Here is a 20,526-nt window from a genome sequence, read left to right as displayed (position 1 = left end):
TTTTCTAGAATACGCTTTTCAATACCTGTGAAGTCTTAAAAGATATATTAACCAATATTAAAGGTTGAATGTGTTTATATTATGTTGGTTGCCAAATCCAATTGGAGTCTTCAGAAACTGTTTAAATAGTGATTACTAGATATGTTTTGACTTTAGTCCACATTTAAGCCTTGATAATTACAGTTTCCTTTTAACATTACAGTCTGGAAGATACTACTATGAATTACAACAGTTGACTGTACTTATTATTTTCATTATTGTTGTTAATTCTCAGGTTATAATGTTTGTACATGATGCTCTAAATTACATAGCGCATTTTATGTTTTGAACCTTTATAGTATTTGCTTATCTTTTTCACATAGAAAGAAGATAGCTCTATACTCAGAGAGGCCTGACTATCTCTGTGGCCTTTACATGTCACATCTCTTTTTATGTTTTGAACCTTTATAGTGTTTGCTTATCTCTTCGACATTGTATAGACATTTGTGTGTATTTATCACCAATCAAGAAGAGTCAACATCTGCCCGGAAACTGAGATGGAATCAACATGTTCCAGGAGGGAAGATGTCTATCATTCATTTACAGCTTTGGGACAACATCAGAAAATATTGCTATATAAGAGACCTTATTACAATCCAAAAAATGTGACAGACAGCAACGCTGTTCACCTGCCATGCCTTATGGAGATGGTGCGATTTTGGAGTGGCAGATCTACAATGGAACGCAGTCTGGTCACTTACCTCCTTTTCTCAATGGAAGAGAAAGGAGTGTGAATTTGGAGACATGATACATTTGCAGGGAGTTCTTAGGGAAAGGATACATTTTGGCATTTTGGAGTTCTGGAAAAATTGCATAATTGCAAGTAAGTGGAGTCTGGCCTAAGCAGGTGCTTCTCCAAGGAGGGAGAAGGAATATGGTAATATTTGGATATATGGCATGAGAATGAATGAATGTTTATATGGGTAAGTGAATGTTGAGTAAACATGTGATTCCCCTTTGTTTGTTTGTTAGCCAATGTTGTTTGTGAATCCAATTTAGTTACATAGAATCTGTAATGTTGTTCTTGGTGTAAAAGTGTAAAAGTTCTGATATACCATCTCTCACTGAAATTGCAATAAGAAGAAACTTTGTTTAAAAATATTCATGACAGAATTCTGCAGGAGGCAGGCACAGGATTTAAAGTGGCATGCACGCCCGAAGCAGGCGAGAAAAGCGGCAGTGAGCCAAGCAGCTGAATGGCATGGAGCCGGTTTGCCAGGCAAGAGGGCAATAATAATAATAATACTTTATTTATATCTCGCTACCATCTCCCAAAAGGGACTTGGGGCAGCTTACAAAAGGACATATTGTATATACTCGAGTATAAGCCTAGTTTTTCAGCCCTTTTTCTAAGATTGAAAAAGCCCCCCTCAGCTTATACTCGGGTGAGGGTCCTGGTTGGCTTATATTTGGGTCAGTTTATACTCGAGAATATATGGTACATTTATTATTTTTCTCTATTATTATTGGTATTATTACATTTATTCTTTTTCTCTATTATTGTTGCTACTATAACATTTATTATTTTTCTCTATTATTATTGTTATTATTGCATTTAATATTTTTCTCTATTGTTGCAACTATTACATTTATTTTACTCTATTTTTATTATTATTAATAATACATTTATTATTTCACTCTGATATTATTATTATTACTATATTTATTATTTTACTCTATTTATTACTACATGTATTATTTTCCTGTATTTATTATTATTACTATTATTATTATTACATGTATTATTTTACTCTATTGTTATTAAAAGGATACATAAGCACATTTACATTGAAGAAGATGAGAATGATGATTTGATCAGAGATGGACAGTCTTATCTTAAATTAGAGCTTGATGTAAATATTCAAAAACATTTAACCTAGTGATGCCTCAATTAATGTAATTTTATTGGTATCTGTTTTTATTTCTGAAATTTACCACCCTCGGCTTATACTGGAGTCAATGTTTTCCCAGTTTTTTTGTGGTAAAATTAGGTGCCTTGGCTTATATTTGGGTCGGGTTATACTCGAGTATATACGGTAATAGTGCAGTAATAGTGCTGGAAAAGCGAACAAAGGGAGAAAGTGGGCAAAATGAACAAAGAGGCAAAGCGTGGAATAAGTCAAAGGGGGCAAAACAGGCAAGAAGGCAAAGCGGGAAAGGATTCTCTGCCTTTTTGAGCCGACATTTTCTATAGTGTTGCAATCAAACCATGCAACTGTGACAACAAGAACAACAATGTCTCAAAAGAAAAGTTTAGAATCTTAAGAGAGTAATCACCGATTTCAAGTAGGCTGCCCAAATATGAGTGCATGGATAAGGATGTGCAATACAAAAGAAATATTTCATGCCCATAAGGCCCAATGGATGCATCCATTTGGCAAGCGAGGAGTGCCAGAAAGCCTCTCTGGAGGCCCTATTTGTAAGTTTCTAGACTTTGGGTTTCCAGGACAAGAGGAAACAACACAAACTGACAATGACACAATTGGGCACGGAGACACCCATGGAGCTGCCCAGGGATTCAATTCCAGGTTCGCTCTTTAGGATGAGTGCCTCGTTCCTGCCCCTAAGTACCTTTTGTATAGCTGTAGGGGACATAGTGAGCCAGGCAATGCTTCACATCCATATCACTATCAGCTGTCAGCTTTATGCTCTGAAAAAACACCAGCTTTGCCATGCAGTTTCTGATGGAATACTCAAACTGCTGTTGGCAGTGGTTACCAGCTCTACTTTGCTTATACATCCATATCACACACACAATAATAATAATAATAATAATAATAATAATAATAATAATAATAATAATAATAATAACAACAACAATAATAATAATTAGACCTGGCTCTGGCTCATGAATGGGACCCTGAAGAAGGAGACAGAAGGCCTGATCCTTGCAGCCCAGGAGCAAGACATCTGGACAAAGGCAATTAAGGCCAAGATGGAAAAATCAGCTGATGACCCAAAATGCAGACTGTGCAAGGAAACCGATGAAACCATTGATCATATATATCCTCAGCTGCTGTAAGAAAATCGCACAGACAGACTACAAACAGAGGCACAACTATGTGGCCCAAATGATTCATTGGAACTTATGCCTCAAGTACCACCTCCCAGCAGCAAAGAACTGGTGGGATCACAAACCTGCAAAAGTATTGGAAAATGAGCACGCAAAGATACTGTGGGACTTCCGAATCCAGACTACAAAGTTCTGGAACACAACACACCAGACATCACAGTTGTGGAAAAGAAATAGGTTTGGATCATTGATGTCACCATCTCAGGTGACAGTCGCATTGACGAAATACAACAGGAAAAACTCAGCCGCTATCAGGACCTCAAGATTGAACTGCAAAGACTCTGGCAGAAACCAGTATAGGTGATCCCAGTGGTGATCGGCACATTGGGTGCCGTGCCAAAAGATCTCAGCCGGCATTTGGAAACAATAGACATTGACAAAATCATGATCTGCCAACTGCAAAAGGCCACCCTACTGGGATCTGCACGCATCATCCGAAAATACATCACACAGTCCTAGACACTTGGGAAGTGTTCAACTTGTGATTTTGTGATATGAAATCCAGCATATCTATCTTGTTTGCTGTGTCATAAATAATAATAATAATAATAATAATAATAATAATAATAATAATAATAATAATAATAATAATGGCATTTAAAATAGGTCCCGACTGCCTTTATTTTCCAGTGTAGATGCATCCTGAAAAGGGGATGGACCTTGGGAAACTATAACTCCCACAACCACATAGTATGGAGCTATGGTATTCAAAGGCGGGTCCAAGATCATTCATTCCATAGTGTAAATGCACCAAGAGAAGGGGATGGACCTTGGGAAATTACAACTCCCAGGACTGCACAGCATGGAGACATGGCATCATCGTCACCATCACCATCACCATCATCATCCTTCTCTCCCGGCTTTCCCATGCAACACTTTCTTGTTTTAACTGAGTCTCAAGCCCAAAGCCAATGGGTCTGGGCTAAGGATGGTAAGCTGCCACCCAGGGTGGACTACAAATGAAGCTCACGGGCACAACCCCAACTAACATCCGCTCCCTCTCTCTCCCGGCTACAAGTAAGAACAAAGGGGTCTTTACCTCCAAAGAGGCCACTGGAGGGAGGTTGGGGGGTTCACTGCTTCCCCCTTTTCAGGCTGGCTCGTTTCACTATCTGAGCCCCCATCCTGCCCCCAAGCAGCTCCGATCTTGGGGCGCTCCCTTGAGCCTCCTCCTGAGGAACAGCGGCAAGTGACAGCAAAGCAGGACACAGTCACGGACAAACCAGCAAGGCGAGCAGGTGGGCAGACGGATAGAGAAAGAGACAGACGGACAGACAAAGAAACACAAGGAGAAGGGCGTCAGATGGCAGATCCCACTGTGTTTGGTCAGAGGTCTGAGGTGGGCAAAGGAGCAGGGGAAGGATGAGAAAGAAAGGGTGCCGGAGCAAGGGATAGACGACAGAGGGGACGCAGCCAGAGCCACGGGATCAAGCCACCCAAAGGGCTCGGCTACCTTGCTGTCAAGTGGCACCTCTCAGAAAGCAACTGCCTTCCAGTTTATAAGGATTCTGCAGGGAACCCGTGATAATCACCTCTTCATGTTGCCGCCCATCGCCTGTGCCATCCGTATCCAGCTGCCGCACCACCTTCCGGATAATCTGCAGAGGAGGAGTGAGAAAGTAAGTAAGGCCAGCCCTGAAGATCACCTGAAGTGCAAATAACTGGGGTGCAGATCTCATGGCTGTCAAGGTTTCCCCTGACGTTAAGTCCAGTTGTGACCAACTCTGGGGGTTGGTGCTCATCTCAATTTCTAAGCCGAAGAGCCACCGTTGTCCATAGACACCTCCAAGGTCATGTGGCTGGCATGACTGCATGGAGCGCCTTTACCTTCCTGGTACCTATTGATCTACTCACATTTGCATGTTATCGAACTGCTAGTTTGGCACCAAAAGGTGCCAGGTTCAAATCCCGGGAGCAGAAAGAGCGCCTGCTGTTAGCTCCAACTCCTACCAACCTAGCAGTTCGAAAACATGCAAATGTGAGTAGATCAATAGGTATCTCCAGCCGGAAGGTAACATGCTCCATGCAGTCATGCCAGCCACATGACCTTGGAGGTGTCTACGGACAATGCTGGCTCTTCGGCTTAGAAATGGAGATGAGCTCCAATCCCCAGAGTCGGACATAACTGGACTTAACGTCAGGGGAAACCTTTACCTACCTTAGGTTGGCAGGAGCTGGGGCTAACAGTGGGCGCTCATTCCGCTCCCGGGATTTGAACCTGGGACCTTTTGGTCTGCATGTTCAGCAGCTCAGCCCTGTGCCACCAGGGGCCGTCAATTAACTGAAGGATCAACTAGTCATACAAACAAAGTTGGCAAAGAGGGATGACTGGATATCTAGTGTCATCTATATATATATAAAAGAGTGATGGCATCACGGCGACCCACAAAACAACAAAACTACAGGCCCCCCAACCTCGAAATTTGACAACACAAGCCATCATCCATGCCTCTAGGTTGATACAACAAAAAGAAAAGAAAAATAAAGTCCTACTTAGAGGGAGAGCAATAATTGTTTTTATCCAATTGCTGCCAGTTTAGAAGGCTAAGCTCCGCCCACTTGGTCTCCTAGCAACCCACTCAGCCCAATGTTAATAAAAGAATAAAAATAAAATACAAATAATACAATAAAAAATAATAAAAACACTAAAATAATTAAAAACACTAAAAAAATAATACAATAAAATAATATAACAAAATAACTAAAAATAATACAACAAAATAATAAAATATAATAAATAAAAAAGATAAGTTACAATAAAATTAATTAAAAAAATACAAATAATGTCAAATAAAAATTCCACAACAACTTTTAACCAATACCACCACCACTTTGCCACAGCAACGCGTGGCTGGGCACAGCTAGTATTTCTATAAAGGAACAGCCTTCCAGTCCAGAATAAAGGTGGAGACAGAGCCCTTTTTACGCTAGCTTTTCAAGGGTTCTGACGCTGATGCCCGCCTCCCTTCTACTCCATCCCCAACTCACTTTCTTTGTGATGATGTTGCCTTGCTCATCAGTGAATTGTTCTTCAGTCACTTGTTCCCCAGGAATATCCAGTGCTTCGTTACCCTGAAAGAAGAACAGGGTGTGAAAAAAAGGTCTAATGAATTTAACTCCATCAGCTTCCCGGGCGTTTGCATGCTGCCCTTGACGGTGCAAGACATGAGCCCCGTGCCGTGGGATGCCAGTGCCGCCAACCCCTTGAAAGGCTCCTCTGGGGCCCCAATCCCTCTTGGGCGGCTACCTGGACGATGACACGTCGCCGCACCACGCGGGTGGAGACGGGCTCCTCGTCATCGCTGAGCCCCTCAGTCTCGCCCAGCTCCTTGTCCAGCTCCTGGTGGATGTGCTTCAGCACAAAGCGGAAGGAGCCCTGGGCGATGTGCAAGAGGTTTTGGCAGCTGACCAGGAAGAAGCCCAACAGCACCAAGCTGATGAGCAGCTGGGTCAGGAAGCCCCACATGACGCCGGCTCAGTCCTGACCCAAACGCTAAAATGTGCCTTCCCTGTTCATGGCAGGAGAGCAATGCCTGTGCCTTGACTCAGGGGTGGGTGGAGGTGCGGTAATTTTAGCCGGTCTGCTGAGGACCAACCGGAGAAGCTCAGCTAGGAGGCAACAGCTGAAGGCCTTATCAATGTCACCGAGCCCTGGCCGAGGGCTTTCATGCTCTGAAGACTTGGGACATTCAGCACCCAAATCAATTCGAGAACGCTCACAAAGTATGGCCAACATGACTAAAGCCTGGCTAGGGGATTTGAGGAGCAGTAGTCCCAAAAAAGTAACTTCCCCAAGGTCTGCATGTCCTAAGTCTGGCACAGCTACCCACCATGGTCAGGAATGCAGGGGAGGTTCTATTTCAAGTCCCTTTCAGGCGACTACCCAATTTGGAAGCAAGCAAAGAAGCTGCCCAGTTGCCGTTATAAATAGAGCCGGGAGGTGAAATGCAACCAGGAGGCCGGGCTCACGCCTGGCCCGTTCCCCCCTCGGCCCAAACAGAAGGAAACAAGCCAAGTTGATTTCTAAAGATTGGGATTGCCTAGTTGTCTATTTTATTTTATAGCTTTTTTCACTCTGTTTGCCGGATATATTCTTCCTGTGCACTCCTTCCCTAGCATTGCAGCAGGACTACTGTCTCGGCTACTTAACTCTCCCCTAATTATAGTTCGCACTACTCGCACTTTTGGCCCAGTTTGTTTTTAGGTTTTTTTCAGGATATTATTTATTTATTTATTTATTTACAGTATTTATATTCCACCCTTCTCACCCCGAAGGGGACTCAGGGCGGATCACATTACACATATAAGGCAAACATTCAATGCCTTGACATAGAACAAAGACAAAGACAAATGCCGGCTCCGAGCTGGCCTCGAACTCATGACCTCTTGGTCAGAGTGATTCGTCTCAGCTGGCTGCAGCTGGCTGCTCACCAGCTTGCACCACAGCCTGGGACAGTATTTATATTCCGCCCTTCTCACACTGCAGGGGACTCAGGGCGGATCACATTGTACACATATAAAGCAAACATTCAATGCCATATAACATAGAACAGAGACAGAGACAGACGCAGAGGCAATTTTTTATCAATGTATGATTTTTGTATATGTGATCTTATTTGTTTTTATTGATCTGTTTTTATACTGTGAGTTTTATATTGTCTGTTTCGCCTGGGCGTGACCCCATATAAGCCGCCCAAGTCCCTTCGGGGAGATGGGGCAGGGTATAAAAATAAAGTTGTTATTGTTATTATTATTATTATTATTATTATTATTATTATTATTATTATTATTAATAACGCCTTCTGATCCGCAGTGCAAACCTCAGCAGGACAGCGGGATTTTGCACATCTGCCTACCCTTTGAGCAAAAAAGCCAACAATGAGAGTGAGTCCTAAATCAAACAGGATGGAGCAAAAACATTTGACCGTTTTAGGAAAATAGTCGCGTGAAAACCCTCACTCAGCCTCGACCGTTTCAGATAAAGTTTTCTTTCCTTGCAGTAACAAGGAAATAAAGTTTTCTTTCCTTGCAATAACACTATTCTATGTGTTGTCAAAGGCTTTGATGGCCGGAATCACTGGGTTGCTGTGAGTTTTCCGGGCTGTATGGCCATGTTCCAGAAGCATTCTCTCCTGATGTTTCCCCTTCATTTATGGCAGGCATCCTCAGAGGTTGTGAGGTCTGTTGAAAACTAGGCAAGTGGGGTTGTAGCACAATATCTAAGTTTTAATTCTCAATTTATACTGTGCACTTTGCTGTTCTACTATTATGGCCTCACTGTTTTTAATTCTATGTTTTTTTTTTAATTTTCTGGTTAATGTGTAAATGCTACTACTGGTGCATGTTATTGTTTGTTGATGTATTGTATATTGTTATTGTTTTTGTATCTGATATTTCTAAGAGCCGCCCCGAGTCCCCTTCAGAGGAGATGGAGGCGGGATACAAATAAACAACTTCTTCTTCTTCTTCTTCTTCTTATTATTATTGTTATTATTATTATTATTATTATTACAGTAGAGTCTCACTTATCCAAGCTAAACGGGCCAGGAGAAGCTTGGATAAGCAAATATGTTGGATAATAAGGAGGGATTAAGGAAAAGCCTATTAAACAGCAAATTAGGTTATGATTTTACAAATTAAGCACCAAAACATCATGTTATACAACAAATTTGACAGAAAAAGTAGTTCAGTATGCAGTAGTGTTATGTTGTAATTACAGTATTTACGAATTTTGCACCAAAATATCATGAAACAGTAGAGTCTCACTTATCCAAGCTAAACGGGCTGGCAAATGCTTGGATAAGTGAATATCTTGGATAATAAGGAGGGAGTAAGGAAAAGCCTATTAAACATCAAATTAGGTTACGATTTTACAAATTTAGCACCAAAATATCATGATGTATTGAAAACATTGACTACAAAAATGCGTTGGATAATCCAGAATGTTGGATAAGTGAGACTCTACTGTACTGTCTTTACGAATTTAGCACCAAAAATTCACAATATATTGAAAATATTTACTACAAAAATGCCTTGGCTTGGATAAGCGAGGCTTGGATAAGTGAGACTCTACTGCAGGGGTCCCCAAACTAAGGCCCGGGGGCCGGATGCGGCCCTCCAAGGTCATTCACCTGGCCCCCGCCCTCAGTTTTATAATGTAATATTTTATATCAGTTTTAATAATAAAATATATTGTATATACATATAATATTGCTAAAAATAATGTAATGTTATACAATATAATATTATTAATAATACCATATAATAATGTTAATTATATATTATATATTACATATAATATTACAGTATAGTGGTACAGGACAGTGCGGACGAAAAGGTCCCAGGTTCAAATCCCGAGAGCAGAGTGAGCGCCTGCTGTTAGCCCCAGCTCCTGCCAAACTCGCAGTTTGAAAACATGCAAATGTGAGTAGATCAATAGGTACTGCTCCGGCGGGAAGGTAACGGCGCTCCATGCAGTCATGTCAATGGCCACATGACCTTGGAGGTGTCTATGGACAACGCCGACTCTTCGGCTTAGAAATGGAGATGAGCACCAACCCCCAGAGTTGGTCACGACTGGACTTAACGTCAGGAGCAACCTTAACCTTTACCTTATAGTGGCATAGTTCAATATAGTAATATATAATGCTAATATTGTGCTATGCTAATAATATAATATATTGTTTGTACATACAGCTGCTCTGAGTCCCCTTCGGGCTGAGAAGGGTGGGATATAAATGTAGTAAATAAAGGTAGTAAATAAATAAATAAATAAATAATTTTAGACTTAGGCTCGCCCAAAGTCTGAAATGACTTGATGGCACACAACAACAACAACAATCATAATTAACTTGACTATCTCATTGGCCAGAAGCAGGCCCACACTTTCCATTGAAATCCTGATAGGTTTATGTTGGTTAAAATTATTTTCATTTTTAAATATTGTATTGTTCTTTAATTGTTATTGTTGTTTTGCACTACAAAGAAGACATGTGCAGTGTGCATAGGAATTTGTTTGGTTTTTTTTTTTTCAAATGATAATTCGGCCCCTCCACAGTCTGAAGGATTGTGGACCGGCCCTCTGCTTTAAAAGTTTGAGGACCCCTGCTCTACTGTATATTGAAAACATTGACTACAAAAATGACTTGGATAATCCAGAATGTTGGATAAGTGAGACTCTACTCTATTGTATTTACAAATTTAGCACCAAAAATTCACAATATATTTAAAATATTTACTACAAAAATGCCTTGAATAATCCAGAAGCTTGGATAAGCGAGACTCTACTGTATTAATATATCTGTGGAGTAATGTCCAATGTGGGAGAAAAAACTCTTCTCTGTTTGAGGCAAGTGTGAATGTTGCAATTGGCCAGCTAGCTTAGCATTTAATGGCCTTGCAGCTTCAAAGCCTGGCTGCTTCCTGCGTGGGGGAATCCACTGAAATCCTCAAGCATGTTGGACAATTTCAGCAGAACGGAGGAAACCATGATCTCTTCAACTTGATGAGTCTATGAACACAACTTTGCACCCTCCTACCTGCGTTTGTCCAAAGAAGCTGCTATCGGTGGTCTCCTTGAGCCACTGGGTGAGGCCCTGCCGCCTCCCCGGGTGGAGCGCCCACTCCTTGTGTGGCGGGGGGCTCTCCCGCTCCTCCGAGGAGTCGATCCGCATGTGCTCCGGCCTCTCCCGCTCCCGGCCCCGCATCTTGTAAGGGACCGCCGGCCGCAACCGGGGCGGACTCAGCGACACTCCTTTGGGCAGGTCCGAAAAGGTCGAGATGAAGGAGCTCTCCACGGCCCATTCGCCCAGCCTGGAGACCGAGGACAGAGAGACAGCAGGAAAGACTTGATGGGCGCCAAGGGATCCCAGCAGTTGGCAAAAAGAACATGGTCAAAATCATCTCAATGATTGGGAAAATGTGTCAATCTTTTTGTCTGTCTTTTTTTTTGTACCTGCATTGGCCTTAAAACAAAAACGGAGAAACGTGGTCTTTTCCCTTCAAAACATGTACCCTGTCTTTAAATCTTCTGGAGGTATCCAGAAGTTCTTTGGGCTATCAGCTTTGGAAATCAAATTTTTGTGTTGTCGAAGGCTTTCATGGCCAGGATCACAGGATTGTTGTATGTTTTATGGGCTGTATGGCCATGTTCCAGAAGTATTCTCTCCTGACGTTTCGGCCACATCTATGGCAGGCATCCTCACAACCTCTAAGGATGCCTGCCAAAGATGTGGGCAAAACGTCAGGAGAGAATACTTCTGGAACATGGCCATACAGTCCGGCCTTTGGATAAAGATTGCTCATCCCCATAACAATCCTGTATCTGTGACCATTCTTGTACCGGTTTGCACTTTTGACCTTTGTCAACTTGATATAGACACAGGGTCTATTCCCATCCCAATTCGCACTTCCAAGAATTTGCAGCACTTTTATCAGTCACCTCGTGTTTACAATATTTATATGGTGCACTTTACCCAGTCTATTTTTACAACCTCTCCGTTTTAATCCATGTTTTTATTAAGTTTTTGTCATTTATTTTTATTGGGTAATGTTTAAATTTTTATAATTGTGCATGTCTCTTGTCTATTGTTGTGCTTTGTTTTTTATTCGGGCTTGGCCCCATGTAAGCCGCCTTGAGTCCCCTTTGGGGAGATAGAGGCAGGATATAAAAATAAAGTAGTTATTATTATTATTATTATTATTATTATTATTATTATTATTATTATTGACACAACGACGTTGTATGACACAGCAAACAAGATAGATATGCTGGATTTCGTTTCACAAAATCACAAGTCGAACACTTCCCAAGTGTCTAGGACTGTGTGATGTATTTTCGGATGATGCGCGCAGATCCCAGTAAGGTGGCCTTTTGCAGTTGGCAGATCGTAATTTTGTCAATGTCTATTGTTTCCAAATGCCGGCTGAGATCTTTTGGCACGGCACCCAGTGTGCCCATCACCACCGGGACCACCTGCACTGGTTTCTGCCAGAGTCTTTGAAGTTCAATCTTGAGGTCCTGATAGCGGCTGAGTTTTTCCTGTTGTTTTTCTTCAATGCGACTGTCACCTGGGATGGCAACATCAATGATCCAAACCTTGTTCTTTTCCGCAACTGTGATGTCTGGTGTGTTGTGTTCCAGAACTTTGTCAGTCTGGATTCGGAAGTCCCACAGTATCTTTGCATGCTCATTTTCCACAACCTTTGCAGGTTTGTGATCCCACCAGTTCTTAACTGCAGGGAGGTGATACTTGAGGCATAGGTTCCAATGAATCATTTGGGCCACATAGTTGTGCCTCTGTTTGTAGTCTGTCTGTGCAATTTTCTTACAGCAGCTGAGGATATGATCAATGGTTTCGTCGGTTTCCTTGCACAGTCTGCACTTTGGGTCATCAGCTGATTTTTCGATCTTGGCCTTAATTGCATTTGTTCTGATGTCTTGCTCCTGGGCTGCAAGGATCAGGCCTTCTGTCTCCTTCTTCAGGGTCCCGTTCATGAGCCAGAGCCAGGTCTTCTCTTTATCAGCTTTTCCTTCAATTTTGTCAAGGAACTTTCCATGCAATGTTTTGTTGTGCCAGTTGTCAGCTCTAGTTTGTAGTGTGGTTTTCTTGTACTGGTTTTTTGTCTGCTGTGCTTTGAGGAGTTTCTGATTTTTGACTTCACTCAAAGCAGGTTCTTCACTTTGCTTGACATATTCTGCCAGGGCATGTTCTTCTTCTTTGACTGCTTGTTTTACTTGTAAGAGTCCTCTGCCCCCTGATTTTCTAGGCAGATATAGCCGGTCAACATCACTGCGAGGGTGCAGTGAGTGATGAATGGTCATGAGTTTTCTTGTTTTTCTGTCCAAATTGTCCAGTTCCATCTGTGTCCAGTTTATAATTATTTAATTATAAATTATTTAATTATTATTTAATTATAATTATTTATTATTATTATTATTATTATTATTATTATTATTATTATTATAAAACATACAACAATCCCAATCAAGTTTTTGCCTACAAAAGGCAGGCCAACCTCTTTGGTTTTCCCGGCTCTGGAACTCGCTCCCCAGGGAGATCAGGCAAGCCCCCACCCTGATGGTGTTTCGGAAGAGCCTAAAAACCTGGCTCTTCACACAGGCCTTTGGTTAAAGACTGTCCATCCCCATAATAAGGATGTTCCTTGACCTTTTTGCACTGGTCACACTTCTTCTGGTCAACTTAACATTAGCTCAGGGCTCCTCCCATCCCAAACTGACTTCAAACGAATCTGCTGCACTTTATCTATTATCTTGAGTTTACAACATATAATGCACATTTTATTTATTTATTATTTTTTACTGTAACCTCGCTGGTTTTAATTTTATGTTTTATTAAGCATGCTTTTATTTCATAGGTTAATTTTATAATTAGTGCATGTTTTTGTCTATTGATGTATTGTACACTGTTATTGTTTTTATTTGATATTTCTGTGAGCCGTCCCGAGTCCTCTTCGGGGAGACGGAGGCGGGATGTAAATAAACAACTTATTATTATTATTATTATTATTATTATTATTATTATTATTATTATTATTATTATTATTGTATGACGCAGCAAACAAGATAGACATGCTGGATTTCGTATCACAAAATCACAAGTTGAACACTTCCCAAGTGTCTAGGACTATGTGATGTATTTTCGGATGATGCGCACAGATCCCAGTAGGGTGGCCTTTTGCAGTTGGCAGATTGTGATTCTGTCAGTGTCTGTTGTTTCCAAATGCCGGCTGAGATCTTTTGGCACGGTACCCAATGTGCCGATCGCCACCGGGATCACCTGTACTGGTTTCTGTCAGAGTCTTTGAAGTTCAATCTTGAGCTTATTATTATTATTATTATTATTATTATTATTATTATTATTATTATTATTATTATTATTATTATTTTATGATACAGCAAACAAGATAGATATGCTGGATTTCGTTTCACAAAAACACAAGTCGAACACTTCCCAAGTGTCTAGGACTGTGTGATGTATTTTCGGATGATGCACGCAGACCCCAGTAGGGTGGCCTTTTGCAGTTGTTGTTATTGTTGTTGTTGTTGTTGTTGTTATTATTATTATTATTATTATTATTATTATTATTATTATTATTATTTGTTATCTGATTTTGAAACTGCAGTCTTGGTTTACACCACTTTATACTGTTCTTGTAACAAAGAACAACAGCACTGATTTGGAATTGTCCTTGTCTTGGTCTCATGGACCCAGCACAAGGTTTCTACATTACAACACCCGTGATCACTGGGGATATGCTTCTGGACTTTGCGTGGTGGAATATAATAAACCTTATTGAAATCAAGTGCAAGAGGACCAAGAAAACGCCTACCTGTCTTTGCCCTTGTCTATGACGCGGCTGACGGAGGGCGACTCCGTGATGCGGGCTTGCACCTTCTGCTGGCCTGCAAGGAGAGAGAGGTCACTATGGGAATCCGCCCCGGCAGAGGCCCCGCTCCGCCCCGAGGCCCGCCTGGTGCTCGCCATCCGGCCTCCTCCCCTCTGACCTCTGACCTTCCTCCTGCTCTAGCATGTCCATCAGGCCATTCATGGCGTCTGAGTCCACTGTGTCATCCTCGACCAGGTCCATGGAGCCCAGCGGGTCGGGGCCGCAGTGGGCGTCCTCCTGGATCTGCCCCGGGAAGCGGCCTTCGCTCGTGGCGTCCGAGTCCTCGGCCTTGCTGCACTCCAGGGAGGAGTCTTCGGCGGTCACCAGCGAGGGGGTCAGCCCCGAGGACCACACCTGCATGTCCGACATCTCCATCAGGGCGTCCTGCTCGCTGGCGGCCATGGGGATGGCATCCATAATGGCCACCTCGCTCCAGTACTGGTCAGCACGCAGCGGGGAGGGCAGCGCATAATGCAGGGAGGCGGGGGAGAGCAGCTCGTCCTGCAGCGAAGCGTAACCTGCATGGGCAGACAGAGGCAACAGGCTGACAAAACCCAGCGGCCGCCGGCACAGGCCTGGCCTCTGCGGAACCGGACCCACGCCTTGCCGAGCCAACGGGCCCCGATCCCGGTGCACTTCGCTAGCATTCCCTGGACCCAAGAGTCTGAGTGGGGAACAACCCGGACAAACAGAGCTTGCACCAGCAGTGAGATGGCAGGAGAGGGGAATGCTTTTCCGTGCCTTTTTTGGCAGTTCTGCCAGATCGTCATTCCTATGGAAACCATAAAGTTGTGTCCCTCTAGCCTTCTATGCTCACTGGGCATCCTCCAGATGTGGCTTAAAGTTCGATTCCCATTGGCCCAAGCCCAAGCATTGGCAATGGTCAAGAACCCTAGGAGTTACTGCGTGATGGTTAGTTGGGGAACACGGCTCTTCAAACTACAAATTTACTAAGTGATGCACCTACATTCCCAATTAGTCCTGGTATCTCAGCTCGGGCTGTGGCGCAGGCTGGAGAGCAGCTGCAATTAATCACTGCAATGAATCACTCTGACCAGGAGGTCATGAGTTCAAGGCCCGCTCAGAGCCTATGTTTGTCTTGTCTTTGTTCTATGTTAAAAGGCATTGAATGTTTGCCTATATGTGTAATGTGATCCGCCCTGAGTCCCCTTCGGGCTGAGAAGGGCGGAATGTAAATGATGTAAATAAATAAATACATACATAAATAAATCTCAGATACTTTCTGAGGAGCTTCAGAAAGATCGAGATTTAGCAATGTGCTTGACCAATGTGACACTTGGCCCAGGTAAATGGGTTGGGAACATAGATCCGCACACTACAAATTTACTAAGTAATGCACTATGTTCCCAATTAGTCTTGGCATCTCAATATACTTTCTGAGGAGCATCAGAAAGATGAAGATCTAGCAATGTGCTTGACCGATGTGACACTTTGCCCAGGTAAATGCATTGGGAACACGGCTCTGCACACTACAGATTTACTAAGTGATGCACTACATTCCCAATTAGTCCTTGCATCTCAGATACTTTCTGAGGAGCATCAGAAAGAGGGAGATCTAGTAATGTGCTTGACCGATGTGACACTTGGCCCAGGTAAATGGGTTGGGGAACATGGCGTTGCACACTACAAATTTACTAAGTGAGGCTCTACATTCCCAATTAGTTATGGCATCTCAGATACTTTCTGAGGAGCATCAGAAAGATGAATATTTAGCAATGTGCTTGACCAATGTGACACTTGGCCCAGGTAAATGGGTTGGGAACATGGATTTGCACACTACAAATTTACTAAGTGAGGCACTACATTCCCAATTAGTCATCTCAGATACTTTCTGAGGAGCATCAAAAAGAGGGAGATTTAGCAATGTGTTTGACCGATGTGGCACTTGACCCAGGTAAATGGGTTGGGGAACACAGCGTTGCACACTACAAATTTACTGAGTCACTACGTTCCCAATTAGTCCTGGCATCTCAGATACTTTCTGAGGAGCATCAAAAAGAGGGAGATCTAGCAATGTGCTTGACTGATGTTACACTTGGCAAATGGGTTGGGAACATGGCTCTGCACGCTACAAATTTACTAAGTGATGCACTACATTCCCAATTAGTCTTGACGTCTCAGATACTTTCTGAGGAGCATCAAAAAGAGGGAGATCTAGCAATGTGCTTGACCGATGTGACACTTGGCCCAGGTAAATGGGTTGGGGAACACGGCGTTGCACATTACAAATTTACTAAGTGAGGCACTACATTTCCAATTAGTTTTGACATCTCAGATACTTTCTGAGGAACATCAGAAAGAAGGAGACTGAGCAATGTGCTTGACCAATGTGGCACTTGGCCCAGGTAAATGGGTCCTTAATAATGCCCCCCAATGGTGCCATGGACCCTTTTTAGGAGCAGAAAGCCGGAGGGAACTACAAAGAAAACCCAATCATGAAACAAATGCCACAGAGTGGTCTGCTTTCATACATGAGGCTCAAATGGCATGGACACTTCTCTCTCACACTTGTTCGATTTATATCTGTCTGTCAAAAACATGGAAGATCAAGTGGAGGAAAGGCATTTGCATTGCAAATAAGCATTCTGGCCAATGTGGGGTTTTTTTCCATTTGCAATGCAAAATCGATTTCAACAAAAAGGAACAAGCAACAACTTTAAGCCTCTTGTACGAGAGCTTCTTTCAAGTCTTTAATAGCACAAAGAGTCAACCTATGCAGCCTATCAAGATATTTTTAAAAACTGGAAACCGGTTAAATGTATTTACAGTGGGTTCTTGGTATCTGTTGGGGTTTGGTTCCAGGATAAAGCGTGGGTACCAAAATCCATGGATGCTCAAGTCCCATTATGTACACTGACATAGTAAATGCTGTCTTTTGTATAAAACGGCAAAAACTAAGGTTTGCCTTTTGGATTGTTAAAAAAATATTTCCAAGCCATGGACGGCTGAATCCACAGATACAAATTTTGTGGATATGGAGGCCCAACTGTTTGTATATTAAAGCAGGATAGAAATCAAAGTTCTGTACATGTTTTGTGCAGATGTTTTTTTGTCAGTCTCGAAGGATAACTCTGATTTGAAGTGTTGGCTGCTACACATTCATTTTTTTCCTTTTCAGTATTAAAGACTTCAAGCTCATTCAATCTATTTGTTTCATTGGAAGCTTGTTTTCTTTCGTTCAGGTTTTGATTTTCCTCCAAAGAAATATAGACCCATCAATCAAAGCAGGAGCTTTTGTTGAAAGGACGAATCTCCATGGAGGTGGGTATGCATGTATTGCTCTCGTCTACATTTGAACATTAAGGGATTGATAGGGCTGGGCTTTAGTATAGCAGGTTAATCACCAAGCGGCAATAAACCTTGCTGACCAGAAGGTTGACAGTTCGAAAACCGGGTCAGGGTGAGCTCCTGACGTTTAGCTCAGCTTCTGTCTACCTAGCAGGTCAAAAAACTAATGCGAGTAGATAAATAAGAACCGCATTAAGTGGGGAGGTATTTTAGGTTTGGCTTTTCAATCAAAATCAAGAAAGCTCTTCAATGGGGAGATGGAGCAACAGCACCCTCCAGTGGCCGGAACTAAGCACAGCCTCCAAAAGATGCCGAAAGATGAGAAAGCCTATATATACCTCTATCTGTTGTCTGTCTTGTCATTGCCATAATCGGCATTGAATGTTTGCCGTATACTTGTTCTGTGATCCACTCTGAGTCCCATTCGGGGTGAGAAGGGCGGAAGATAAACATAATAATAATAATAATAATAATAATAATAATAATAATAATAATATTGCAAATAAATAAATAAACGGTTGATCTAAAGCAGGCCTGTACAACTTGGAAGTACTAAGGGGACTAAATTAAATATGCCAAACCTCTTCAGGCCGCAGATAGGTTTTTAGCACTACACTTTCCAAGTAAAGAGATTATTAATTGTTATTTGGGGCCGGGCTGTGGCACAGCTGGCTAGTAACCAGCTGCTATAAATCACTACTGACCGAGAAGTCGTGAGTTCGAAGCCCGGGTCGGGTTAAGCCTCCGACCATTAATAGCCCCGGCTTGCTGTTGACCTATGCAGCCCCGAAAGACAGTTGCACCTGTCAATTAGGGAAATTTAGGGACGCTTTATGCGGGAGGCTAATTTAACTAATTTACAACATCATAAAACTGCCAGCAAAACACGAGGAAAGGAATGAGGAAGTACAGCCACTACTGGACGGTGAAGCAACAGCTCCTCCTGTGGCCGGAATCGTGAAGCTGGAAAAATGTTAAAAATGCCTCCGAGTCTGTCTAATGTATGTTGATTGTCTGTTGGCATTGAATGTTTGCCATATATATGTATTCACTGTAATCCACCCTGAGTCCCCTTCGGGGTGAGAAGGGTGGAATATAAATACTGTAAATAAATAAATAAATAAATAAATATTTGGGATTGTTGCTGTTGTGTGCTTCGTCTCTCTCACTGTGGACTGCACCAACTCCAAATGTGGGTCATATCCTGTTGTGCAGGCCTGATCTAAAAATATTGCCAGAAAATAATGCATTTCCAGATTCCCTTCATCGATACCAAATTAGAATCAAGCCTAAGTACTAAATACTTTCAACAATCCATGGCTTGGCTACATTTGCCACTTTCCTTTGATCCGTTCACCAACATTTAGACTGGCAGCTCCTTCAAACCTGTTTACTCATAGGAGCTGCAGTGGTGTAATGGGTTAAACCCTTGTGCCGGTTCGACTGTTGGTTGTCGGTTCGAAAGTGTGAGACGGGGGTGAGCTCCCGTCTGTCAGCTCTAGCTTGCGGGGACATGAGAGACACCTCCCATCTGGGCATTCCCTGGGCAACATCTCTGTAGACGGCCAATTCTCTCACACGAGTATATTCTCAAGTAGCTTCTGACACGATTAAAAAAAATCATAGGAACTCTATTAACCATTATGTGCACAGATAGCACAGTATAAAAAACCCACTAACAATAGCCATGGGTATGTATTTCAAAGCTCCCCCATGACTTTGCTCCATGCAGCCCTTTGAGAGTTGGACGTTGCCTGCTCAGCAATGCTTGGGACGGCCTTTCCGCCAGCGGGGCTCAGGGTTTGGCAGGCTTGGGGCCTGCAAAGCATCTGTGAGGCAAGGAAGGGAAGCCGGGAGAAGGGAAGCAGCAAAAGGCCAAAGTGGTGACACAGAAAAGGCATGCCAAGTCGAGCCGCGCGCACGTCATGCATTTGGTCAGCGCAGCAAAAGCGCTCGGACAACTTAAGTCAGACGAGAGAAAGACAGAGAGGAAGAGACAGTGGAGACAGGCAATGGAGGAAGAAGAGGAGAAAGAAAAGGAGGAGAGGAAAGAGGTCAGGATGCGGCCCAAGGGCAACCGTGACCGGCACCCACTGTCCAGCCAACTCGGGAGGAACTGAGTGGAAGATGCAGACAATACCGGGAAGGCAAAGGAAGAAAGGACTCGCTGCTCGCTGGACTCACTGCTCTCAACTACACCACCGTGAAGGCAATAGTAACTAAACATGCAGATGTCTATCATCTACAGTGAAACTTAAAAAGGAAAGTATGGTATATAATATGTAAGTACTATGTTAGTATTGTAATATTATCTTCTATATAAACAACTTTTAGTGGCACTTGTTACACAAGCTGCAAAAGAAGGGAATTATAGTCTCGTACTAACAACAATCTAAACTGGATTTGAATAGAAACAGTGGTAGATTATAGCCCCGTCCCTATGGAAGCTCTTACGTCTACGAGTAGTATATATTAGACATGTCCAAAAAATCGTTTTGAATCGTATATCGGAATTATTTCGGATTGTTCTCGCTTTTTGATACGCATTCCGAGACATTGTCTCACAGCGCAACCAGCAATGTAATTCGAACCAATGTTGGCCCATTCTCTAATTGTCTCTTAATGTTTCGTTAATTTCCCCCCCCCCCTCAAATTTTTTTTAAAATATATTTTAAAAAATATTTTAATTTTTTTTT

The 20,526-nt window shown here is 42.6% G+C and overlaps 1 protein-coding gene across 12 annotated transcripts in view; it reads right to left on the bottom strand.

Annotated features, from left to right (window-relative positions):
• The window catches only part of ank1 (ankyrin 1), a 232,977-nt gene that overhangs the window by 5,150 nt on the left and 207,301 nt on the right, over positions 1 to 20,526 (bottom strand). For 7 of the 12 annotated variants that reach the window (XM_062961427.1, XM_062961434.1, XM_062961432.1 and 4 more), the window contains 6 exons: positions 14,647 to 15,039; positions 14,465 to 14,537; positions 10,651 to 10,924; positions 6,101 to 6,184; positions 4,645 to 4,710; positions 4,152 to 4,284 (listed from right to left, as the gene is read on the bottom strand). In XM_062961427.1, coding sequence (XP_062817497.1) covers positions 4,186 to 4,284; positions 4,645 to 4,710; positions 6,101 to 6,184; positions 10,651 to 10,924; positions 14,465 to 14,537; positions 14,647 to 15,039 — 989 coding nt within the window. In that variant the 3' untranslated portion in view covers positions 4,152 to 4,185. The other 5 variants (XM_062961428.1, XM_062961431.1, XR_010000500.1 and 2 more) reach the window with 5 other exon arrangements.

This window comes from Anolis carolinensis, unplaced genomic scaffold, assembly GCF_035594765.1.
Source record: "Anolis carolinensis isolate JA03-04 unplaced genomic scaffold, rAnoCar3.1.pri scaffold_8, whole genome shotgun sequence".
Lineage (NCBI taxonomy): Eukaryota > Metazoa > Chordata > Lepidosauria > Squamata > Dactyloidae > Anolis > Anolis carolinensis.
Note: the sequence above shows the minus strand (reverse complement) of the source record. Positions and strands in the feature narration are given on the sequence as shown.